The following is a 26,925-nucleotide window of genomic DNA, read 5'->3' on the forward strand; positions in this document are numbered from 1 at the left end:
CCAGAGACTGGAAATCTGGCTGGTGGCAGCGCTATCAGATCCAAGCTGGTAATTAAGCTTGGAGGTTTCATGCAAGCACCCACATTTTGGACGCTAAGGTTCAGAATTGGGATTTATACTTATGACAGGCCCCATCAACAATGTTACACCACGTTCTGGAGCTGTCAGTGGACACCCCAATCGTGCTACCACTCTGCCCCAATCTGATCACGCAGGATCATAGCCACCTCCACCATCTAAACCTCTGATCCCTCCACCTCATAGCCTGGAAGCTTCATGATTAAACCCCATGGAGCTCCTATGCCCGGAGCTGGTAAGGAAGGTTCTACTCGACAGCAGGAAAGCACTGGGCTACTTATCTAGCCACGTCAACACACCAGAGATGTTGCAGCATTTGGCAGGGCGGTGCTCCAATCAACTATTCCTTAACTCCGACCCTATCTCTGAGGCAGAGCTTGGGAATCACCCGATTGTAATTGTCATGAACAAGCATTCGAAGAATTAAAAACGGTTACTTATTTTCTTGTAACTGTTGTTCTTCGAGATGTCTTGTTCACGTCCATTCCAATACCCACCCTCGTTCTCCTCTGTCCGAGTAGACAGCAAGAAGTGGGGGTCGGGTCGGCAGGGTCATATATTGAGCACTATGAAGGCGCCACTCCAGCAGGCTCACAGCCAGCCCAACTGCTAAGGGAAAACTTTCCAACGACCGTGCACGCGGTGTGTACACCTGATTGGAATAGACATGAATAACACATCTCGAAGAACAACAGTTATGAGAAGGTGAGTAACCATTTTTTTTTTTGGTCCCCAGTACATTCCAAAAACTTTTTGGAAATTTTGTCTTTTGCTGTATTATTTTCCCAACAGATGGCTGGGTAGCAAAAGTGCCCCATTACTACAACATCCTGTGTTTTGGATATTTCTGTTAATTGTTTTAGAAATGTCCAATGCATCTCCTCTTCCTGGTTTGGTGGTCTACAGCAGACTCCCCACCATGATATCACCTCTATTTTTTTTAAATTTTTATTTTTACCCAGAGACTCTCAACTGATCTGTCTCCCACCTCCTTCTGGACCTCAGAACAACTGTATACATCTTTTATGTACAATGCAACCCATCCTCCCTTTTTTTCCCACGTGTCTTTTCTGAACAAGCTATACCTCTGTATACAAATATTCCAGTCATGAAATTTATCCCTCAGAGTCTCTGTGATGCTAATTAAATCAGAATTTAGCTTATGTACTAATACTTCCAGTTCTTCCTGTTTGTTCCCCATACTCCTTGTATTTGTGCACAGACATCTGAAATGTTGATCAGATTCCCCCACTGATTTCCTTTTGTTGCTGCTTTGACCCTTTTGTAATTATCCATGCCTCCTTCCCCCTCAATTAAGGCAATCTATTTTTATACTTACCTGTTGGCTTTTGTCACTTGCACTCACTGAACCTAGTTTAAAGCCTTCTTCACTAAGTTGGCAAGTCGACACACAAAGATGCTCTTCTCCTTCTTGGTGAGGTGAACCTCATCTCTTAGTGGACCTTCTTCCTGGAACAGCATCCCATGGTTGAAGAAGCCAAAGTCCTCTTGTAGACACCATCTGCACAGCCATGCATTCATCTCCAGGATGTTTCCCTGCTTGGGCCCTTACCCTCAACCAGGAGGATGGACGAGAACACATCCTGCACCCCTGACTCCTTCTTCCTGACTTAGTCCTGTAGTCACTGCTGAGCTGCTCAGGGTCAGACCTGGCAGTATCATTAGTGCCCACATGGATGAGCAGCATAGGTAGTGATCAGAAGGATGTATGAACTTCTGCAACTTCCCGTAACATCTCAGATGGGGGCTCCAGGCAGGCAGCACACCTCCCGGGACATCGTGTCAGATTGGCAGATGGATGCCTGTATTCCCTCAAAGGGAGTCCCTGTCCACAATCACAATACATCTCCTCTTGGCAGTGGCAGTGAGCTTCCTAGCTTTGGGGTGAATGGCAGCTCCTCCTCAGCCATTGGTATCTGCTTTTCACCTCCTGTTGCCAGTACAGCATACCAGTTCTTGATCTCTATGGATAGCGGACCAGGGTATAGCACTGTCTACTGACCGAGGTGATCAGCAGCCAGTTTTCTCCTCACGGAGCAGCCAGGTCTCCCATCTTCTCTTATGCTGCTGCTTATTGTTATGAAATGTTTTAATGTGATACAGTACATTACATTAGTACAGTACATTTACTAATGAAAATTGATCAGCTTTATCTTTGATTTTGTTAATTGTTAGGTGGTATTTTGGGTACAGCAGATCTCACAGTGCCAAATGGAGCTGGTACCAGTCCAGTGGGTAAGTAGGGTACCACGGTTTATTTGAACTTTGTTTCTTGAGTGCATTCACTTAAGTGTGTGATTTCTGATTTGGACTAGTTTAAAAAAAAGTGAGAGAATCTTTGAATCATCCATAAGCTGATGGATTGATTGGTGGCCTTTCCTCTATGTATTAAAAAAAGCACTAGCCTTTTCACTCTGTAAATTGCATTTTTCACTTTACTTTATTGTAAACTCCATGTTTAACTTCCTTTATTTTCCCATTCCAGGTAACTACTAGTATTTCCATTTTTATTACCGTGAATTTCACAGTAGTGTTTGTGGATTCTCTGCCGCTTGAGGTCTTCAAATCACAATTTTGAGGATTTCAATAACTCAGTCATGGGTTAGGGGTTATTATAAATGTGTATAGGTAGGGTTTTGTGGCCTGCCTTGTGCAGGAGGTCAGACTAGATGATCATATTGGTCCCTTCTGACCTATGAGTCTATGAGTCTATGTATCTTTCCTCCCTACCCGCACCCCTTTCAAGATTTCGCACTGAAACTATAAATATTTTGCTAAGCATAAATTCTCATGGAACTTCAGGAACCCGTCAGCCTAGCTTCAGTACCTGGAAAGATATTGGAACAAATTATTAAGCAATCAATTTGTAAGATTCTAGAGGATAGTAAGGTGATAAGTAATAGCCAGCGTGGATTTGTCAAGAGTAAATCATGCCAAACCAACCTAATTTCCTTCTTTGACAGAGTAACTGGCCTGTTGGATGGTGGGGAAGCAGTAGGTATGGTTATAGCTTGACTTTAGTATGGCTGTTGACGCAGTCCCACATGACATTCTCATAACCAAACTAGATCCAAATGAAATTAATATAAGGTGGGCAAATGATGGTTGAAGAAACATGCTCAGAGTAGTTATCAGTGGTTTGCTGTTAAACTGGGAGGACATATCAAATGGGGTATAGGAGTGGTCAGTTCCAGTGTTGTTAAATATTTTCATTAATGACTTGGGTAATGGAGCAGAGAGTACACTTCTGTAAAATTTTCTGATAACACCAAGCTGGAAGGGGTTGGAATGACAGGATTAGAATTCTAAATGATCTTAAAAAATTAGAAAATTGGTCTGAAATCAATTACAATGATATTCTATAAAGACATGTAATGTATTACCGTATATACTTATTTCATAAGCCAAATACTTTTGGTAAAAAGGGACGCTTCAAAGAGTGGAGGTCATCTTATAAATGGGTCTACACCAAAATTTGATGATTTTAAACTCTCTGGAACCATTGAATTGACTGACTGACACGTTGTTGTTGTGTTTACCTAGAGCATCTGCAGGCATGGAGCCCCTCAGCTCTCTGTGGCTGTAGTTCGCTGTTCTCATGGGAACATGTGGGAAGTGGAAAATGGTGAACTTGCAGACACTCCAAGTAAACAAAACGTCCCGCCAGCAGCTTACTCTGACAGGCGGGGAGCCAAAGTTTGTCGACCCATTTATTGATGTCAATACTGCAGCCTTTTCAAGTTGTAAATGCTTTGTTTATTGGACTAGATTGGGTTGAAAGGAATACTAAAAGAACAGTGCCACAGATCTGCATGACATTTGACCCATGCATTTCACAAAATGCTATGTCTTACAAACCAATCAGAAAAATACAGTGAACGATAATACTGTAGTACTGGTGTCAGTCCGCTACTGTGTAATTTGATCTCTTCATGCATTTCTACCAATGGACCTCATAAGTCTCGAGCCAGTATGAAAATATAACTTGCAGAATCAATGGAATCACTAATAAAATTGAAATAGTCTGTTATCCCTATAGACATGCCAATCGACAGGGCTGCTTAAACAAAGAACAATAATAATTTGACAGTGATAAAGCAGTTGATGACATTCCAATCTATAACTCAGTGTTTCTCAAACTGGGGTTGCCGCTTGTGTAGGGAAAGCCCCTGGCGGGCCGGGCCGGTTTGTTTACCCTGCCCCAACCGGAGGTCCAGCCGATCGCAGCTTCCACTGGCTGCGATTCGCCACCTCAGGCCAATGGGAGCTGCTGGAAGCGGTGGCCAGTACGTCCCTCCACCCACGCCACCCACGCTACCTAACCATCTTGAGGGGTCAGCTTATAAACGAACAGGCTAATGAACGAGTATATACAGTATATCTTGCACAAATAAAAAATAGGGAATAACTGGTTAGGTAGTGGTACTGCAGAGAAAAATGTGGGGGTAATAGTGGATCAAAAATTGAATGAATTCACAGCGTGATGCTGTTGGAAAAAAGGCAAGTGTCATTCTGGGATGTATTAACAGAAGTGCCGTATGTAAGACATGCACGGTAATTGTTCCACTGTACTTGGTTCTGGTGAGGTCTCAGCTGGAGTACTGTGTCCAGTTTTGGGCACCATACTTTAAGATGTGAACAAATGGGTGAGAGTTCAGAGGAGGACAATAAAAATTACTAGGAATTTAAAAAACCTGCCGTATGAGGAAAGCTAAAAAAGCTAGGCATGTTTAATCTTGAGAAAAAAAGACCCAAGAAGGAAACAATCTTCAATATGTTAAGGGTGGTTATAAAGAGGGTGGTGATCAATTTTTCGCCATAGCCGCAGAGGGTGGGACAAAAAGTAATCAGCTTAACTTTGCAGCAAGAAAGATTTAGATTAGATATTGGGAAAAACTTTCTAACTACAAGGATAGTAAAATACAGATGTGTGTTACCTCAGAAGGTTGTGGAATCCCTCTTGACAGTTTTTAAGAACAGATCAGACAAAAATTTATAAGGGATGGTCTAGGTATACTTAATTCTGCCTCAGCACAATGGGATGGACTAGGCTAGATGACCTCTTGAGTTCCCTTTCATCCTTACATTTTTATGTTTTTGTGGAGCTCCTTTAAACCAGAGTGCCCCAAATTAGTAATTTAACAACAATACTGTAGTGATGTCTCACATTCCTAAGAGTTTCTTACTTTCATAAAATATAACACAGATTTCAGATTTATGCAGTAATGGCGTGGAGACATCCAGGTTCCATTCTATCATATTACAGGAAGGCAACATAAATACCAGTCATCTGACTCCCTGGTGTTTCTTCCATCTCAAGATATTGATTTGGTAGCTGAGGACCAATTTGGGAGTATACTTGGTCAGCCCCAGAAATAGAACATAGCTAGAGTTATCAATCAGAGAAACTACTGGAGATACTCACATAAGTAACGACCAAATAATAATCTGGCAACTGAGAAACAAGATCTTCCCAGATAAAAATCAGAGCTCAAGAAGTTTATTAATGAGTAGTGCTTAAATTAGTAGAGTAAAAGTGTTGATTTGACTCTCCACTCTGCCTCCACCTTGGGCCACATGCAACAAATGTTTCCTTCATGCACACAGAAGCTCAAGAAATTCTGTGATAAAAGAAACCTTTTAATTTAGGGGGGAAATGAAGAGCAAGGTTATCATTAGACATGATGGGATCCCAGATACTGATTTCTCATGTGTTTCAGAGATCAGCTTATTAAGAAAAGGACCTGCTTATAAGCAATCCTGTGTTGTTAGGACTAGATTCAGTCCTTTTCCCCCAAATTAGGTCTCAAGTTTCTGAGTTTCATTCATGCACTTAGCAAAAAAAACAGTGTAGCATAGCTATGAAACTAAGGGCCATATCCTTCTTGAGTGCTATAGATACTACAGATGTGAATTAGAAATTTCCCTTAAGCCAAAGCACTATACTGCGTTAAAGTACTGTATATACCTACATGAACTTCATGAACATTCTTAATAACTTAGTGTTTTCTGATTGGATCCTAAAGTAAACATTTTAGGAGCCGGTCTATGGTAGCAAATTATGGTAGTCGTCTTTATTTTCCAGAATATAACCCCCCATTGCTCAGAAGTTTTTTCACTCAAATGACAGTTGAAACTACTTGATGACTGTACAACTCTTCTGTTGATGGGGGATTTGCAAAATGTATCTGCAGCAGAACTTCAGAAACATTCAGATGATGCCATATCACTGAGCCATTAGTACACAGGACCCTGCTATGACTTGCTGTGTACGTTTTGAAATGGAGTGGCTGGTGTAAATTAACCCTCTCTGTCCCAGAGTTCTTATTTGCAGCACAGCAACAAACACACAAAGTGGCCAGCGCATAAGCAGATTCACTCTGCTGGTTAACTTGCCAATTGAAGCTTGGGCCACTGTTACTAAGGTATGAACTGTGACAAGTTGTTAATGTCAGCTAATTAAAACAATTTTTAATGATTATTGACAATTCATATATTTTTCTAAACAGTTATTGATGAAAAGAGATTAATTTTATTTTCCAAAAAGCTTAGCCTTTTCCCCTCCTTTAAGGCTGTTGAGGGACAGGGAGGGCTGAGGTAGATATATTTATTGACAGGCCTTTGTTTATTTTATGACTTTTCACTTATGGGATCGGCACCAAGAGCAGTGGATGGGTGCTAATAAAAAGAGGAAAAAATCCTTAAAATCAATAGTTTTGCACAACTGTGAAATTTTAAATAGAAAAAAGGCTTAAAAATAAACATAAAGATCCATCAAAATTGTAAAAAATAAAAATTGAATCCCGCCAAGCCTTACAGATAAACCATCATTTTATATATTCTTATCCAACTATGAAAACACTTGAAGATGATTGTGGGTAAAAGCTGATACCTTATCCTAGCTCACTTAGGACTCAGTTCAACTAAAGACAAGGAAGATGCAGAAAACAGCTGCACATTTATCCCAAACACGTTTTCCCCTCACATCCTGTGTGACTTCATTGAAGTTAATGTGAATTGCTTCAACGAGCAATCTGCCAACCTCTGAGAGAAGAAAAGATTCAGATATACAATAGCTTTCTAATATTCTGTGTGTCCATGGAGAGCAGCTTTTTTTTTTTTTTTTTTTTTTTTAAGGCTTTTTAAGGCAAATAAAACTATCACCATGGTAAGAATTGGCAAATTAGATGTGTCTGGGCTGGTGAATTTCACAACCATTTTGTAAGACTTATTGTAGGTGCAGCATACAGTAATAGTTGTAGGTAAGTTTGAACAAGCATTTTCATTTTAGAGGGCTGCTTTCAGTTGCTCAGAATTTTGTCAAAGTTCTGCATTTCATATGAAAATTTAATACAGGCTGGGGCAAGTTTTTTTTTAACATCTTCGGAAAAATGGTTGAGCCATTTTCAACATTGAAGAGTAGTAGAAATGTCTTTTGGCAGAGACAAGTTGCTGGTATACCTTTTAGAGAGAACTTTTTCATTTGGCAGATTATAGCTGCTTAAAAATGTAAATTAAGTTTGGCTCCATTTTTTCTTCCTGTTGTGGAGTTTCCATTTCAAAGAAGAAGTTGGCAGTTAGCAGACTGTGTTCATTAAGTGCAAACTAATTCATACAGTGTAAAATGTGTTGGTGACCCAATTCCAGTGCTTGTGATGGCTAGAAACTGCAAGCCTTTTCTCATGGGCAAAGAACAAAATGTCACCAGCGGCCATGGTGAGGTTAAAAGAAATTAAAAGAAAAAGGAAGTGCAGTTCACATTTGCTATGCAAATGTGGCAAATGTTTGAGATGACCGAGCACTTGCCCCGTGTTTAATAGGATTCCAGTGTAAATCTAATAGTGGTGTGTCAGTAAAATAAAGGAAGTACATGGAAAACTAGGAGCCATACTTAGACCAAATAAATCATTAAAATTTGCTGTAGCGAAAAGCCAGGCTTTGGAAGGGTTTGGACAGATATGTAACAGGCCTTTTCAGCCTCTAATTTCTCTGCTCCACTCTTAGACTGATAGCATTCAGATTGTCAGAAAAATAGAAGTTATAAGTGTGTGTTTAAATTTTGTTGCAGCTTTTTGAATAGTGGGTTTTGTGTCTCCCAGAAGTTCCATTTAAATATAAAATGGTTTTGAAAGTTCAGCCTCTCACCTTACCATACAGCTGTAACACCAAGATTTTAAAAAATGGGAGTTACTGGGTATTCAGAACTCTAGAAAATCAGCTCTCTTATTTAAGTGTTTACTAAGAAGCACAAATCCCCTTGACTTTCAAAGCCAATGGGACTTATTTCCTTAAGTTACTTAGACATTTCTGAAGATCCCATCATTATTTTTGAAAGTCTTGTCTTTAAAAGTGTAAGTCCTTCCTAAATGATTTTTTCATACACTTCCACTAATGGCAGAGGTGTGTCTTAATGGTATGATTAGAGCTAGACTTTCTCTAATCACCAGTGTTTAAGTGTCAGTGATAATACAAAGTATATTTATTTCCACTTTGAGTTGTCCTAATACACCATTCCACAAATGGAGGAAAGCATACACTTCTTAAAAGCAATGAAATATAAGTCTAGATATTTCCCTCTTGATGAGAGCTGAAATTTGTACTGCTCCTATGACTACAGCTTCAGTCTGCCATCTCTGCAATGTTTTTCTTCAAGAGGCTAAGAAATGGTGCTGGGTGTGTGTGTGTGTGTATGTGTTTGTTTTAATTACTTTCATTATCTTACTGGAACTGTCTTTATTTGAAATAGCCACATTGATGACATTGACAAGCACTGATTTTAGTAATTTTCTTGTTTTTGATACTTAAGTTTTTTGTCCCAGAATATTTTTTTTACTTGTATAAAAGTATTGAAATATCTTTTTGCTACAGCACTATTTTGGGTTAGTTGATTTAATATGGTTATTTTTTAAATTCACTTATGTAGACTGCTTTTTTTAGGATATGGACCATGGTATGTCATATTTGTTTGAGGTATAAATATGTGTACATGATTATCTTAGCTTGTATTGTTTAGCAGATTGCCTATGATTAACTTCTGCAAACCATATACAAGAAGTCAGTTTCTCTGAAGCTGAACCACAATAAAAAATTAATGACATCAAAGACTATAATTTATGCTTAGAGTAGTAATCAGAACATAGAGTACTTTCCAGCCATGTGTGTTCATTGTTTCAGCTGATATGATTTATGTAGTGAAATATGAGCCTCACTGATCTAAATGAATCTTAGACAATGTTTGGATCTTGTAGGACAATAAATGAGATTAGTCTGTATTAAGTTTCTGAAGGAATTGGTGTACACTGTTGTTGAATAGGAATTTTGAGCATTTAGTGTTAGTACAGCAAGTACCTCAAAATTAAAACCTGTTTCCTGTCCAAAAAAGCATGCAGAGTAACATGCCTTGGTAGTAATGGTCTGTTACTTTGGCAGTATTTTGAAAGTACTATAGTAATCTGAGTTGAGATAAATGAAAATTTAATAAAACTGCCCCAGTGGCAATAAACTATTGTAGCTCTATATCTTTTTTCCCCCACCATTTTCATTTTTGATTTCATCATCCGTGAAAAAAATAAATTACTAGATTTGAAAAGATCTGTTGTAGATGGGAAGGAAACAATGCAGTTTTCCATATACAAAATAAATGGAACATATAGGGTTACTAAAGCTTCAGTTTGGCAAACTGCCAGACAGTTACATCATCCTGTAATCATTATCTGTTTCTGGCTCCTGATCTTCTGCTAAGAAATATTGCTTTTAGCTCCCCTTTCACTCCTTACTTATAATTTGATTCTCTTGGGGTACATTGTACTATATCTAATAGAGCACCTTGTTGGATTCTTAGCAACCAAAGAATGTTTTTTACCTAAATTAAAAATTAGAAATATCTATTCTAAAATACTTCTGCAACTCTGATACAGGATCTTTAATGTCAGTTTTGCACTCTTTACATGCTATTTATAACAAGCACACAAAACATTTATCAGAGGAGTCTGGTTGATACAGACAGATCAATACATGTATTACATGTGATGGTATTCTGTTGCTTTTTTTTTCCCCTCCCTAAACAAAATACTCTTCTAAACATTTTTATGTTTTGCATATAAAATGGCACAGTGTACTGGCAGGCAAAGTGCTTTGAATCTGTCTACCCCACTGCTGGGTGAGGTACTCCACAGAGAATGCAGTGGTGAGGGGTTTGTTATTTTTGACAGCACCATTAGAAGCATGAAATCTTCACTGAAGGACTGGCAGAGTCTTGTAAAAGGGCTACAGGAAATGACTATATTGGGTGTGGAAGAAGAAACAGTCCAGATTTAACATGTGAGCTACCAAAATAGTTGAAAACAGAATGCAGGAAATGGCCTCATATAATATAGCCTATTTTATTATACACTAAAAGGAAAATGGATGAATAATACAAAAGCCCATTGTTTACAATGATAGTGTTGATCACTCTAAATAGAGATTCAAAAGGATCACAGAAATCTGAAGCATCCCATATCAAATGTTAAATTGCAAATATTAATGCGTGATAAAACACTGCTAGTTAATATATAATAAACACAAGCTACAATATACTAAGGAGCTGTTTGAATGTGTAGTATGCTGATATAATTATCTGCAAGTGAAATGGTCAGAGACACAAAGGTCATATTTATAGTTCCATGTACCGTTAAAAGGATACTGTCATGTCAAAATCACACTGTTGTCAAATAATTTTTCTTCAGGATTAACCCTATAGAAGACTAAGGTTGAATCTGTTTTCAAATCTATTTAATTGTACTCCCAATTAATCTTTTTTTACTGTGTGAAATTTCTCTTTCATGCACATATGGCACAAACAGATTAAATTTGCACAGTCCCCTGTATTATGCTAAGTCCATCCCTTAACCACTGAGCAAAACACAAAGCAATCCCGTGACTCGTTTGCTGCTGCTGTTTTAACCACTGGCTAGAGTCAAGAACCTCAACCCCTTTGCATTCCTGCACTGGTGTTCTGACTGTCGGAGCGCCACATCTCTAATCACTCTCCTTCCTTCATTGGGTTATGCTGGGTTTGCATAGATTCTGGTAAAATATATGGAATTGGTCCCCTGGTGTACCTGCTGCTCGTCTACGTCAACTTCACCCATTGGGCGCACTGTTTTCTGGTAGTTATAGATTTTGTGCCACAGCAGAATAAAATCGGCCAATTGGTTTGAGGGGGCACACAGAGGTAGTTTACGCTTAGTATATGTTTTGATTGCAGAGGTGTGTATTTGTATAAATATTATACATATTTGATTTGTATCATTGTTCCTCCTCTCGTTGTATGAGTCTTATTCTTAGACCCAGTTCCTGCCAGCCACTCAGTGTGGGCAGATCCCCAAACCATCGCAGAGTCCCATAGAAATCATTGGGATTCTGTGCAGGTGCAAAGATCCACCTGCTTGAAGCATTTGCAGAGTTGGGACCTGGGATTGTAAACACTTTAGAGAAGGCCCACACCTTCATTTGTTTGTACAACACCTAGTGCAGTGGGGCTCTGATTTCAACTGGGACCTTGAGTGTTGTTGTAATATAAATGTTAAATAATATTTCTGTTCATATCCTACTCTGAAAACTGAAGTGCTTTTCCCCACTTACTTTAAATGTGAATCAGTTTTACATAACCTGTGTATTCAGAGAGGTGTGTGTGTGTATATAGCATAAAATATAGATGCATGCTTTGCGTGTGTACGTACATGTCTATAATGCTCATATATGTCTTTTGATTCATAAATATCAGGTATTGTTAGTGAGTTTTAACATTACCACACTGCATGTTTCCTAATTTCAAGCATGCTTAAAACTTTCACCAAGACTCCATTTCTTGTTTTCCTTTTAGCCATGGTTACTTCACACTTAAGCACCAGGATTGCAGCCCACATCTCCTGCACATTCACAGTATCTGCCATTTCCTGCTTCCTTGCAGTGTCCCTAACCAGTTAAAGCAACCATCAGCCATCCCTGTAGTAATTTCACATACACAGGGCCAGTGCAACCATTTAGGCAACTAGGTGGTTGCCTGGGGCACTAGGATTTGGGAGGCGCCATTTTCTTCAGCAGCGACCAGGGCGGCAGGATCTTCGGCCGCCCTGGTTGCCGCTGGCATTTAGGCAGAGGGGGCAGGGGCAGGGGAGCGCGGGGAGGGGGAGTAAGGGCGCAAGGTGGAAGTTTCGCCTAGGGTATGAAACATCCTTGCACCAGCCCTGCACATACAAACTGTTTGGACTTACCTCACTCAGACCTTGCAACAACCGCAACAATCCAACCCTGTCCAGCTACAAAAAACTCTCCTCTATTCTTCCCCAAGCAACCAACCGTATAGCCATATCCAGTTTCAGACCCTTTCCTCACTTCCAATAAAACCCTCCACCAACTTCACCCAATATTTACTACAAATCCATAGACTTACCTAACAAATTGTCCCACCCCTCCAAAAACAACCCTAATTTCCCCAATTTGTTTCACCACCCCAGCTGTACTTGCAAGAGAAGCCTACAAATGGTCTTTGTTAACCTAGGGGAGAAAAAAGTCTGGTTTCCCTCCCTGGTCTCCCCGGTGAAGCAGTACAATAGTGGCTCTTCTTCCCATGGGAAGATAGAATCAGACTTTTATCACTATCCCACAGAACCTTTGTAGGAAGATGGTTGAATATGATATTAAATTATTTTTTATTATTGAGCCAAAAAAGGTTTTTTTAAACTTATTTCAATGCATTTGTAGCTGAACAATTGATTTTTTTCCATTTTATTCCTCAAAACCATTTTTTAAATTTTTAGTGAAAATCTTTTCTATTTTAATTGTTGTTTAGCTGAAAAATCAGTTTGTGGGGAAAAAAAATTTTTTTCATGTCACACCCATAGCCATTTTGGGAGAGAAGTCCTCTGGACCCTCTGTAGGCTTGTAATACATGAGGAATGTAAGAGGCTGATACAGTTCCAGTCATAGGCCACGTCTACACTACGGGATAATATCGAATTAGCTAAAATCGGTTTTATAAAACTGATATTATAAATTCGATTTCATGCAGCCACACTAGGCACAGTAATTCGGCGTTGTGCGTCCATGGTCCGAGGCTAACGTTGATTTCTGAAGCGTTGCATTGTGGGTAGCTCTTCCGTAAGTGGTGGGGGGGTAGGGAACTGAAGGACCATTCCCTGAAACCACCCAGACACTGGCTGTTTGAATACCTACAGGCATTGGGAGCTCAGACAAGAATGCAAATACTTTTCGAGATGCATGTGGACGTGTGGATAGCTGGATGTCCTCAGTACCCCCTCCATCCATGAGCGTCCATTTGAGTCTCTGGCTCCCGTACGCTTGTCCAGCCACGCTGTGTAATCCTGTGGGGGGATTTTTTTTCAAACGCTTGGCATTCGTGTCTTAATGGAGCCTCGAACAAAGAATTGTCTCCCATACAGCAAATCAGATTAGTATCTCCTACGTCATGCTGGAGCTCTTTTGGATTTGGACTGCACGCCACCGTGTTTGATCAGAGCTCCACCTGGCAAACAGAAATGTAATGTCAAAGTTTGCGGGGCTTTTCTGTTACTGTCGCTCATCCGAGTCAGATGCTGCCAGAGGGTCAGTGTGCAACAATCCCTCCTTATGGTTTCTAAAATAGAGTCAGTCCTGCCTAGAATAAGGGCAAGTGTATTAGAGACCAGTGTATCAGAGCACAGCTGCTCTGTGTCAGTATTCACAGGGGTGCCCCTGCAACAACCCCACCCGTTGCTTCCCTCCTCCCCCAACCTTCCTGGGCTACCGTGGCAGTGTCCCCCCCATTTGTGTCATGAAGTTATAAAGAATGCAGGAATAAGAAACAGAGACTTGTTAGTGAGATAAAATGAGGGGGAGGCAGCCTCCCGGGCTATGACAGTCCAGGCAGTACATTAATCTTTTTTCTTACACAGGAAAGGGAGGGGGCTGATGAAGCTCAGCCCCCAGTTGCTTTTATGATGAAGACGGTTACAGCCGTTCTGTACCATCTACTGGTCCCAGTCATTCCCATTTTTACCCAGGCACCCCCGCCAGCCTCACCTGAGGCCATCCAGGAGCATCTCACGGGCTGATGGCGATGACGAATATCAGTCATATTGTACCGTCTACCACCGGGGAGGGGAGAGAGGAGCGGATACTGCTCTTCACTGCTGCAGCATCGCGTCTACCAGCAGCATTCAGTACCATAGGGTGACATTGAAAGAAGTCAAGAAATGATTTCTTTCCCTTTTCTTTCACGTGGTGGGGGTGGGGGGAACTGAGGAGCTATTCCCTGAACCACGCCAGACACTGTGTTTGAACCTACAGACATTGGGAGCTCAGCCAAGAATGCAAATACTTTTCAGAGACTGCTGTGGACTGTGGGATAGCTGGAGTCCTCAGTACCCCTCCATCCATGAGCGTCCATTTGAGTCTCTGGCTTCCCGTTACGCTTGTCACGCAGCGCTGTGTATCCTGGAGATTTTTTTTTCAAACGCTTTGGCATTTCGTGTTCTGTAACGGAGCTCTGATACAACAGATTTGTCTCCCCATTACAGCGATCAGATCTAGTATCTCCGTACGGTCCATGCTGGAGCTCTTTTTGGATTTGAGACTGCATCGCCACCCGTGCTGATCAGAGCTCCACGCTGGGCAAACAGGAAATGTAATTCAAAAGTTCGTGCGGGGCTTTTCCTGTTTACCTGCCCGCTGCATCCGAGTTCAGATTGCTGTCCAGAGCGGTCAGTGGTGCACTTGTGGGATACCGCCCGGAGGCCAATAACGTCGATTTCCGTCCACACTAACCGTAATCCGATATGTTAATATCGAATTTAGCGCTACTCCTCTCGTCGGGGTGGAGTACAGAAATCGATTTCAAGAGCCCTTTATAGTGATTATAAAGGGCGTTGTAGTGTGGACGGGTACAGCGTTAAATTGATTTAACGCTATTTAAATCGATTTAAACGCGTAGTGTAGACCAGGCCATAGACTGTTGGCATAGTAAAAAATCCACCAAAAAGGTGAGAGGGCCACAGTTTATGCTACTCAGTTTTGGGGTTTCACTGCTCATTTATGCACATGTCTGGATGTTTATGGTTTCTATGTTTGGATTTCCAAGTTCCAGCGATATTTTATTTATTTTATTTAAAAATAATTTCATAAAGTTTCACACACCCTTTTATAAAAAAAAATGGTTATCAATAAGGTATTTTATTAAGATTATATAAATATTAAGGACTTTTGGTTATTTGATTACCATTCATATATAAGAGCCTGTTGTTTTTCCACAGTTAAAGATAAATAAAATTGCTAGCATACTGTACACGTTTACTGTATAATGCATCACTGTCAATCACTTAAACATTGTGTCATGCTGTCCTGTTAATACACTTCATTGTTCTTCATAGGCACTTGGAGTTTTGCTTAAGAGAAAGAAATGTGAAACTATCAATTTTCTTATTTTAAATGCCTTTAAATTAACATGTACTTACAGTAATAAAATGGAATTGGGCACAGGGGCCTATTCAAATTAGAATGATAGTATAATATTCATGCCAGTAAGGTGCTACAGGCTATTAAAAGAAAATTTCGCACACAATAAACTTTTGGGTAATAGACCTGACACTGAATTGTGACTATAAAGAGCACTTTCAGAACTGGAATGTTAGTATAAACATAATTTACTACGAATTGTATTTATTTATACATATACTGGTTCTGTAATGTGAATCACACAGTTCACTTCCCCTGTTGTAAATTTTTCTCATTTTCAGCTTAATATATTTTTTCATTAATGGCTGAATAAAATCTGTGTTTTTCTGAGGATATTGCTATAAATTTGGGAAAATTGTTCAGATGAAATCTTCAAAAAGGTTGCCCAAAAAATATATTGCAGTTAGCATGATAGGCACTTGGCTGGCTTGTTGATGAATGTTATAGGAAAACAATTAGAAATGCTTCTGCTGTTAGTTGTCTCAAGATTTGGTATTCCTTGTTTCAGTGACTTGTTTGAATATAACTTAAGGTCTGAATCCTTTGTGATACTGATCACTCTCCATTCTCATTGACCTCAAGTGGGAGCAGTCAGCACCTCATAGGCAATGACCTGTACATAGTCTAGTGGGAGAGAGAGAGTCTAGAGGCTAAGGTGCTTTTAAGGAAATGGGCTTGTTTCAAGGTTCTCTTCATCTTCCTAGTTGGAGAAATACTGAATAAAAGTACCTTATCGGATTCCTACTATCTTACCAGAAAGTATTCTCTGCTAAAATAATGTATTTTCAAAGGTGATGAGCAAATTCGAAAAACGTAGAGCTACAGTTTAAAGGCTTGTTAATTGAGATACTGAAAATGTCTTTTATGCAGGGTAAGTTACACTAGTTTATTTTTACAAAAGAATCTCAAAAGAGTTCATAGGCTGTTTTTAAAAAATCCTTATAAGCAGCAGCACACTGTAATTCATGTTCTGCCTGGGGGTGCGTGGGTGGGGTGTGTGTGTGTTTGTAGGACCATTTGTTAGATACTGTTTTGTTGCTACAGCAGCCTAGAGGAACTTCAAAGGATAAATTAATGAACAAATGGCTTTAGTGCACTTTCCTTACAGTGTGCACTCCTCAGCGTTTAAGCTGCCACAACACACCCTGAGGTGACACCAGCATTACATATTGATCTTTTGGTGAAAGATACTTTGTTTTTTCTGTTCTACAATGTAGGATGTAGCTTAATTATTCCTAAAAGGGTTAGACTCTTGTGAAATGTTTGCAACTGAAACTTTTGTCTGAAAATAATGTGGGGTTTGTACATTTGCACTATGGATTTACACTGCTTGTGCTCAGTCTTAAGGTGCATTTCATTATATTTCCTACTTTAGGAAATGGATTTATTAACTCTCGAGCTTCACCAAGCCTGCTAGGAACCACTGGTGGTGGGAATGGATTAGGCAAAGTTATGCCTACAAAGTCTCCGCCTCCACCCGGAGGAAGTAATCTTGGAATGAACAATCGCAAACCAGACCTTCGTGTTGTCATCCCACCTTCCAGCAAGGGCATGATGCCTCCATTGGTAAGTTGGGCCATTCATTCTATAGTATACAATATACAGTATGCCCAAGGGGTGCAAAAGGAGTGCTGCTGAAAGCAAAACTCTAATATTGTGTGAGTGCAAATGAACACAATGATCTTGGGCATTATGGAGATGGCACCCTAGAAACACCTCTGTAGTAGGAGACTTTACTGATAAAAGAACACAACTCAACAGCAGATTGCCGTCTTGGACAGTATTAGCAGAAAAAAAGGGGGAAAAGATATTCATTCTTTCACTGGATTAATAAATACAGAATAATGAGTGGACCTACATTGGGTTATTTATGTTACTATATTGGAGACTTTGTTTGGTTTCTTGTCCTGATTGCAATCTTCCTCCATTGCTAGGACTGAGGGTTTTAGTGGTTTGGTTTCTGGGGGGTGAGGGAAGAGTTTATTATACCCTTCAGTAATGGCAACTTTTGCTGACTACTGAGCTGTGTCGAGGGGCCTCAATGAAGAGTTCTGTCCGGTTCTCCCAGGTTGCAGTGTTGGTGAGTTGTGACATGTGGCTCAGAAAAAAATGATTATGTGGGAGGGACCTTCATTTTGTTTAGCGCGTTAGTACAATAGCCATTCACTCCCCATATTTGGAGTTAAAATCTTGAATGAGGACACAAGAATGAATGGTGGTCTCATCGTTTGTGCATCTCACAAAACCATTATGCCTTTCAGCACATCAGCAATGTTTGTTCAACCTACCTCTGGATATAGCAGAGGATATTGCAGGTCAGACCTGAAGTTGGCATGGCTCTCTCAGGAAGTCTTATCCAGCTTCTACTTCAGCCTTGTGTGGCTGAAGTTATTGATATTAGTCTCTCTATTTTATGTGCAAACTCATAATCATTTAAGTACCGTATATATTTGTTCATAAGCCAAATATTTTTTGGTAAAAAAGTAACGCATCAAAGAGTGGGGGTCAGCTTATAAACGGGTCTACACCAAAAGTTGATGATTTTAAACTCTATGGAATCAGTGAATTGAATGTCTGATACAGGGATCGGCAACCTTTGGCACGCAGCCTACCAGGTAAGCACCCTGGTGGGCTGGGCTGGTTTGTTTACCTGCCCTGTCCGCAGGTTCAGCCGATCGCGGCTCCCACTGGCCGCAGTTCACTGCTCCAGGCCAATGGAGTAGCAGGAAGTGGCGACCAGCAGATCCCTCAGCCTGTGCAGCTTCCCACCGTGGGCCAAAGGTTGCTGATCCCTGATCTAATAAATTGTAGTTTTGTTTACCTGAAGCGTCTGTAGGCCTGGAGCCCCTCAGCTCCCTGTGGCTGAGAACGGCGAACCGCGGCCACAGGGAGCTGAGGGGCTCCAGGCCTGCAGACGCTCCAAGTGAACAAAACGTGCTGACCTACCAGCAGCTTACCCTGAGGGGCCGGGAGCCAAAGTTTTCCAACCCCTGAAATATAGAGTTGGCTTATGAAAGATCATACAGTTTTTGCTATTATTACCTATCCATTTTGAGGGGTCAGCTTATAAACGAACGGGTTAATGAATGAGTATATATGGTACATATATTCAGTTTATGAATCCTCCCCTATATGGAAGTAGCCAAAAGGAGTATAGGATGTAAACAGTATAAGCATTCTTTATGCAATATTTACTCATTTATTTTTAAGATTGCACAAGTGTTTACATTTGCTATTGATGGTAGAGCTAAATCTCACAAAATCAACGTAAGTAGTCAGAGTCCTAATTAAAGAAATTCTTTAACACCTTTATTAAAATGTTTGAGGTTTTTCTAAAAATGCACAAATTATAGAGCACATTCATAAAGAAATATATTGCTAATTCTTAATGTGAAACTTGTGCTTTAAATTATTTTGAAAAATGAATACGGAGGAAATATTTTAAAAAGCAATTTTAATGTTCTCTCCTTAAATTCTCTCTCTCTGGTGGAGAGAGGAGAGAAGTAAAGAGTAGAGATGTCTAGATGTCATGGTGATTGGTGCCTGTGCAGTTGACTTTCATCTGATCAGTTCAATCATAATAGAACCAATGTGCACCTGTATCCATATATGATGTCTGTGAATACTTGTGCCCTTGCTCTTGCTAGTTCAGCCAATGCTAATTTTCAGAGCATCTGTAAACACCCTTTTGTAGTTGTGAACACAACTTTGGCCACAGTATTTATTCCTGCATCAAAACACTCTTTTTATTTATTGACCCAAAGTGTATACAGTAAGTATATAATCACATATTTTGTAACATTTACATAATAGCATGATAAATTCAAAATATTAACAAACCAATAAAATCCTGAAGCACAAACATGACTTTTTTTATTTTATTTTTGAAAGCAATGCTTTTCTTAGTAACTGTATTATCCCTCTTGTTTGCTGAATACAGTCGGAGGAGGATGAATTGGAGTTGGTGAGTTTGGGTTCCTGCTTGATGAGTGAAGAAAGCTTAAGTCATACTATGTGGTCCTAGTTATACCAATGTTCCCTTTGTGGCAGAGAAATGTACTTGTTTTATCCAAATAAAAAAAACCCACAAATTGAAAAGTGCAAATACAACCAAAGTCTAGCATTCTCCATTTATAACTTTTATGAAACAGTTTTTTCATTTTTCTTAGAGGGAACATTGGAACAGAGCTTTACTCAGTAACTGTCCATGCACACAGGGTACTTGTTCTGATGGGGTAGAGTGTTAAATGCCTTATATAGTCCCCAAAATTATTGAAATATTTTTAGAAATTACTTCACTCCTGAAGTTCATCAAATTGTAACACACGCCGTGTGTTATTTCTCCTCCTTTCACTGAGATTACATCATTGCTGGTGAGGTCACCTTTTTACAGAGTTGGGTATATTCCATGCTTTACAAGATGATTAAACCACAAAGGATGGTTCCCTGTTTACCACAAGGAATATGGAATTGCAAACTAATTATTTTACCTTTTTTCAACTGGCAAGATGTTCCTTTTTTTGAAAGGAAATTGATGTTTTTCAGAAAACATGATATCTTTTGGTGTTCACTGTGGAAAATTAGTGTAAGACAAAAAATAACTTGACTCATGAGAGTTCTAGATTATTTTTCCAAGCAATATGCAAATGTTTTAGGTGTTATAGCACAACAGTAATTGCAGAAAATTCTGCATCAGAGTACAGTTGTAGATCAGCTTCAAGATCTTTATACACCTATGCTTTGATTTATTTGCACATGGACTTGTTGCTAATATGAGGCTCTAATTGCATGAAAGCATGAAAATTGCGGTAGTTTCTTTATATTTTAAGTTGGTGAATGCATGGTGTTGGATAATATTTTACCTGTATTATTTTCCCTAAATTCGAGCTGGAAAAAATTACTTTAGAAAATGAAATACTTGAAGCTATCCAAAAAATTTGGTGGTTATAGAATGAGTTTAAATGTTGTTCTAATTAACAGCTGTTTCATTTGTTACTTTTTTTTCTCAATGTTGTAGAAAAGCACCTGTTTTTAAATACAGAGAAATATGGGATTTAATTTAATCCATAAAATAGTTAACCAAGTCATTATATACGTCTCAGTGATTGTAAGTCTTACTCAAAATCACTTTCATTATAGATGTGCTTATGTTCTTTAACTCTTAGAATTGCCATGTTCTAATATAAATTGTTTGGAATCTACATTTAGTATTCTGGAATATGAATAATGTAGGAAGAGCTTGCCCTCTAGTGGTTATAAAAATTCGATATGCCTATATAAACCTATTCAACCAGCTGGAAAAAGCAAAATCTTCCTCGAACAAGACACTTTAAATTAGCAAATAAAGGACCCTGGGAATGCTACTTTATTCATTATATGGATTATAATGCGTTCTGAAATACAGTTCCATATCCTAGCAGTAAACATTAAATTCTACATGACCAGAATCAAACACATTTATTAGATGGAAAGCAGAAGGGCTAGAGACCCTAGTTTATAGACTAATATAACTCTAACACTCTCCTTCCATTATCTCTATCAAATTATCCCCATCCAAAAATAAGGTTCTGAAAAATTTTATGACTGTCTGTAAAGCTTGGAATCCATAACTAAGACAAAAAGTAAAATTTGTCAGCAATCTTAAATCTCCAAGTTACACATCCAAATCAAGTGCCCAGGTATAAATTGCCTCTGAAAATAGCCACAAATATCCTCAAAAACTCCCCTCGGGATATCCCTGAAGTTAATAAAGGTAATAATTGGAGATATACCAATCTCCTAGAACTGGAAGGGACCTTGAAAGGTCATCAAGTCCAGTCCCCTGCCTTCACTAGCAGGACCAGTTTTTGCCCCAGATCGCTAAGTGGCCCCCTCAAGGATTGAACTCACAACCCTGGGTTTAGCAGGCCAATGCTCAAACCACTGAGCTCTCTCTCCCCCTGGATAGTTTCCTAGTAGATGTCTCTAACTTTTCCATTATGTCAGGGGTCCCCAGCATGGTGCCCTTGGGCGTCATGGCGCCTACCGGGGCATCTAAGTGCACCTGCATACTGGCTAGCAGACGAGCATCTGCTGAAATGCTGCTGACAAGGTGCGTCCTCCAGAGGCATTGCCACTGAAATGCTGCCAATTTTTGGCGGCGACACCTCTGGATGACTCTGCTTGTCGGTGGCATTTCTGCGGCGACGCCTATTGACGTTGCTGCTTGTTGGCGGAATTTCGGCGGATGCTCGTCCGCCCCCACGGTCGTCTGTGGCTCGTCATCTGGTGCCCGCCAGACAAAAAAGGTTGGGGACCACTGCATTATATAATAGTCCCAACTTGACAGGTTGTTATCCAACAAACCTCTGGGAAAAGGTCTGTTTTCTACAGACACAAAAATCTGGTCTAATAACAGATCTTCATAAAAGATAAACCCAGTCTCTTACTGTAACAAAGAATGGGATTTTCAAAAGCACTCAAGTGACATACAAACACAAATCTCAGTGAAAATAAATGGGTTTTGCCCTCAAGTCACTTGAGTGCTTTTGAAAATTCCGCCCTGAACCTATGGTATGTCCCTGCTTAACACAGACAACAACATAATCCCTAGAGTAGTAGTTACTAGACTCTTACTCAAGCTGTCTCTAAGATTCAGACAAAATAGGCATTCCTCACACATGAATTCAGCTTATTTTAACAGAGTTGTTCCTACAAGCAGTGAAGGAAGAAAAGGTTTTTGAAACAGGAGACAAGTTTGATCCTTCTTACTGGGCTGGCAAAATGATATGACAGCAATGATTTCGTACATTGAATATCCACTATTATATAACCTATGCAGTCAGTCTCCATCATCACTACTAATGGTATAATTTCATCTTTTTATCTTTTTAACATCACACTAAAACCCCAGAGTTTGATCAGATACTGTAAATTCTGAAGCATTAACGTAATGCCCTTGGACTGTAAGCTTTCCCTGTGTTTTTGTGTTTAAAGTAATAAGAATGGCTAGTAGACAAATATAGTATATTTAAAATGGTAGCTATAGCGTGCCTGGTACTCTTCTTAAACTGTCAGCTACAATATCCAGGTTGGTAGCCCTCAGATCAGCTCTCTTGGTTTTGATCTGCAGAGTTGCATAAACACAGCACTGCCTCTGTGTTCCATTCTTGTGAGAACAAGAATCATGTATATTTCTGTTATGTGTGTTCTCTCAAGAACAGAGTGGAGAAGAATATCAGAAAATCAGGGATAGTGAAATACCCATATGCCACCCTTGATCAAAAGAAAACAAAGGGGGAGGGGGAGTAGTGCTTTTGTTGTTGTCAGGTGCTTCAGCTAACAAGTTGTGAAGCTGCTGTTCTGGGAGCAAATAAATATAATTTTTAAATCTGGGAGTATTACTTATTTTTCTTTAAAAAAGCTAAAACTTAGGTCTGTTAACTTTTAAATATTCCATTTAAAATTGAGTACGTGATGGCAAGGAGAAGTGTATTCAAATTCCTTAGGAAAAGTTAGGAATAAATCTTCTTTTTTGAAAAGAAAAACAACATGGCCTATTCCTGTCACATCTGTATTGACTTGGTTATTTTAAAAAAAAATTAAGGCTTCCTTGATAAAGAATATGGCATGCCAGTGATAGTGGCCTTGTTTTCTAAAAGGCATCCATCACAATGTTTAAGTAAAGCCTTTTTGTATCAAATGTTTAGTATGGCAAATAGTTTTTAACTGCCTAATCTAAATTAGATGTTCGTTGCCAGTTTTAGTTCAAGACTGTGGCACATAAAGTATTATTAAGATGGCTATGGAAGTTATTCACTTACAAATGGCAGGATAGTCAGAGCTTCTACAGTTTTGAGCTTAACTAATTTTCATATCAGAAGGCACAACCGTTTTTTGTTAACACAAAAGGCATGTACTTTGAAATATTTGTGCAGTCTAATGAGTTCCCACAACCAGGGGAACCACAATATTATTCTACCACTAAAGTCTTGGCTACATTGAAGATTTAAGGGAACTCTCCCACTGTTGCTTTTAGGACAGGTGCAACCACACCTGTGCAAGCAACAATGGGGGCTCTAGGGTAGATTTTCAAAAGCACCTGAAAGTCTCATTTCCAAATGTGGCTTAGGCACTTAGTATTCAACCAAAAGTCAACGGGACTAAGTATAAGTCTCTTTTGAAAATGGGACTTACCCTCCTAGATCACTCCGGGCAGGGGCTTTTGAAAATTGTACACTCTAATGGAGCGCATTTTCCTCTAAGTGCTATCACATTATTCAGATTGACATTAATGAAAGCTGCATGCATAACAAGAGAATATACCCATAAGTCTAATGCATTAATTATACTCCTTTAAATTAGTCTAAAACAAAATTAGTTTTTGGCCCTTTAAATGTTTTGTAGAAGAAAATCCGCAACCATGAAAAAAAGGAGATACTTTTCTCATCCCCAAAATAATGTGAAAAGGGACACGTTGTAATTTAATGTTACTTTTACATTAACACATTCTATTCATTTTTGTAATTGACTTCCACAAGACATGTTTTTTTATGTTTAATCATTTACAGAATACCCAAAGGATAAGCAGTTCTCAGTCTACACAGCCTCTTGCTACCCCTGTGGTGTCTGTGACAACTCCAAGCTTGCCTCCACAGGGACTGGTGTATTCAGCCATGCCTACCACCTACAACACTGGTAAGTGTCATTTTTTTCTTTTTAACTTACCATTTACCTGATATGTGCAGCTAAGGCTTTCTTGATTCTGAATCTCAGAAGGTTTACATGTTTTAGACCCTTTATCTTACTTGAATATTTAATTTAGGTGAGGGCTCTTTCTTACTAGTTGAAAATTAGCCTTTAGTTTGTGAGAGGCATTACTGATACAGAAACATACCTCAGAGAGTAGTTTTTGGAAGAGACTTTGGTATTTGGATGTCAGTTGTACATGACTGAACACAGCAAGAGACTGAAATGAAATATGATGTGTTTTCTATGTCAGTAGTGCCTGGCCTGTTCAGTCTAAGGGCTGAAATATTATTTCCAAAACGTCAACAGGCAACAATCAATACTTTAGAGCATAGTGTCAGTTCTGTTCCATTTCCTCTGCTCCTTTCAGGCCATGTACATGGACTAGAAACTATTTGATTGTCTTGTGAGCCTAGACTTCTACACTGCAATTAAGAAACACCATGGGCCCAAGTAAGATGGCATGGATCAGCCGCTGGTTTTTAATTGCAGTGTAGACATACCCTTTGAGGGCTACAGTTTAGAGCCTTGAGGGCCACAGATTGGGATGGGGAAAAAGTGTCAGAGAGAGCAGGGAACTCACCAGGAAGAAATCAGGGGACATTTCCTCTTTCCTGTAGACTTACTGAGAGAACCCCTCAGAAAGCCTTAGGAAGTTCATCACATGCCTTAAGTGGTGTATTGAGTGGGTCCACCTAATCTTCAAACCACAGGTTAATCAGGGGCCATCTCACCCTAACTCCCTCCTGAGCCTTAAAAGACTTATTCTCGGTCACCCTTAGCACTGTTCCTGTTAGCCAACCTGAGGATCACTGGGGCCCATAATTATCTCAACCTTAGAATTCTAGTTGGGTTTTAACCTCTCACCCACGGGTAGGCCTGCTAGTCCCCAGAAATCCAGTTAATTAATTTATTTCTTACATTATAAAATCATCCCATTGTATTGGCTATTGTACAAATAAAAGGCAGATGCTGTTGTATTTATTTGATGTAATGAATGGGCCTATGTAGTCAGACTATTGATATGAGACTTTCACTGTACGACTAAACAGTTGAACGTGATTTGGGGTTTGTGAGCACAGAGAGCTCAGCTTGCTTTGTCACCCTGGCAAATGCACTGTAAAATACGTGCCAAAATAAGCCATTAATTGAAGTAAAGAACAGAAAAAGAAAAACCCAAAGCAAAGCATGAAACATTTTAAAGTAAAAAAACAAATTGAACAAACTTTTTAAATAAGACAATGTCTTTTTTTAGAGAGTAGTTATTAGTACCTTATTTTATTAAACAGTTCTTGTGAGGAAGGAAAGAATAGTTTTGTTGCCGGACCTGTACATTAGCTGTTGGGGTCTTTTATAGACAGGCAAAAGAGGAAGGAAAGAATGAGAGCAATAAAAAAATAAGAGGCAGGGGGATACAACTTTTTATTGACTGTGTGTGCATTGATCAGTCACAAGTGAGCACTCTGGGCAGGTGGAATGGCTGCAACAGGTACATTTCTGAGCCCTGGATTCCGTCCCTGAACTGGGATTCCATCTGGCTAGGTTTAGCTGGCCCTTTTCTTTCCACCAATCCTCCTCAGTCTGGACAGGGCTGAGTCGGCTGCTTTATCCCATTGTGTTGGTGCTGATGATCTTAGAATCACGGCAGAAGCCAAGAGAGAGGTAGGACAGGAAGAAGATCGTAGGGGGAACAGAAAGCAGTGTACAAGGAAAGGGGAAGGTAGAATAGGGGTCTTGTAAGTATTAATCTGGGATTTGTGCTAGTCCAGCATAGATGATCCAGTGTCCTTACTAGTGGTTTGAGGTCTGGAGATCTGAGTTCCCTTGAGGTTTACGAATAAAGGATGGAACTTCTGGAGCAAAGCAAAGGCCTTTCAGCCTTTCCTAAGAAAACCCTCAGGAGTCCATGTTCCCCAAATTCCTGTTTTAAAAGAGTCCCGCAAGGTGTCATGGTTGGACTAGGTCATTCCTTCATTCTTACTCTTCCAACTAAGTCTAAATTTTGACACAGTTTTGACCATTGTTTTTTTGGTTTTTAAATCCCTTTGCAAATTACAACTTCAGCACAGTCCTTGAGTTGTATTAGTATCCCGCTTCTGTCTATATAAATGCAGCTGTTGTCTTTTTTTCCACAGCCTTTTTCTGTTAACATAATTGATGCTCAGGGTTCATACAGATGACACAAGAAAACAATCCCCGCTTTGAAGTGCTTAGTCTGTTTTGGCTCACGCAGGAGTTGTAACTTGAAAGTGACTCTGTTTTTGTTAATAGTGGTAGTAGAACGTATTTGTATTATGGCAGTGCCTTAAAGGTTCTAAGCACTGTACAGATGGAGAGAGACAGTCCCTGCCCTGAAGGCCATAACAATTTGAAGAGATATATACAAAGAATAGAGCAGTGTTTCCCAAACTTGGGATGCTGCTTGTGTAGGGAAAGCCCCTGGTGGGCCAGTCCTGTTTGTTTACCTGCTGCGTCCGCAGGTCCAGCCGATCGCAGCTCCCACTGGGCGTGGTTCGCTGCTGCAGGGCAATGGGAGCTGCAGGAAGCGGCCGGACCTGCAGACGTGGCAGGTAAACAAGCCGGCCTGGCCCACCAGGGGCTTTC

At 39.8% G+C, this 26,925-nt stretch overlaps 1 protein-coding gene across 6 annotated transcripts in view; it reads left to right on the forward strand.

Annotated features, from left to right (window-relative positions):
• The window catches only part of MEF2A (myocyte enhancer factor 2A), a 143,138-nt gene that overhangs the window by 93,764 nt on the left and 22,449 nt on the right, over positions 1 to 26,925 (forward strand). For 3 of the 6 annotated variants that reach the window (XM_032783045.2, XM_032783044.2, XM_032783039.2), the window contains 4 exons: positions 2,275 to 2,334; positions 16,970 to 17,160; positions 19,535 to 19,558; positions 24,144 to 24,270. In XM_032783045.2, the coding sequence (XP_032638936.1) occupies positions 2,275 to 2,334; positions 16,970 to 17,160; positions 19,535 to 19,558; positions 24,144 to 24,270 (402 nt within the window). The remainder of the gene's footprint in view (positions 1 to 2,274; positions 2,335 to 16,969; positions 17,161 to 19,534; positions 19,559 to 24,143; positions 24,271 to 26,925) is intronic. The other 3 variants (XM_032783048.2, XM_032783047.2, XM_032783046.2) reach the window with 1 other exon arrangement.

This window comes from Chelonoidis abingdonii, chromosome 9 (genome assembly GCF_003597395.2).
Source record: "Chelonoidis abingdonii isolate Lonesome George chromosome 9, CheloAbing_2.0, whole genome shotgun sequence".
NCBI lineage: Eukaryota > Metazoa > Chordata > Testudines > Testudinidae > Chelonoidis > Chelonoidis abingdonii.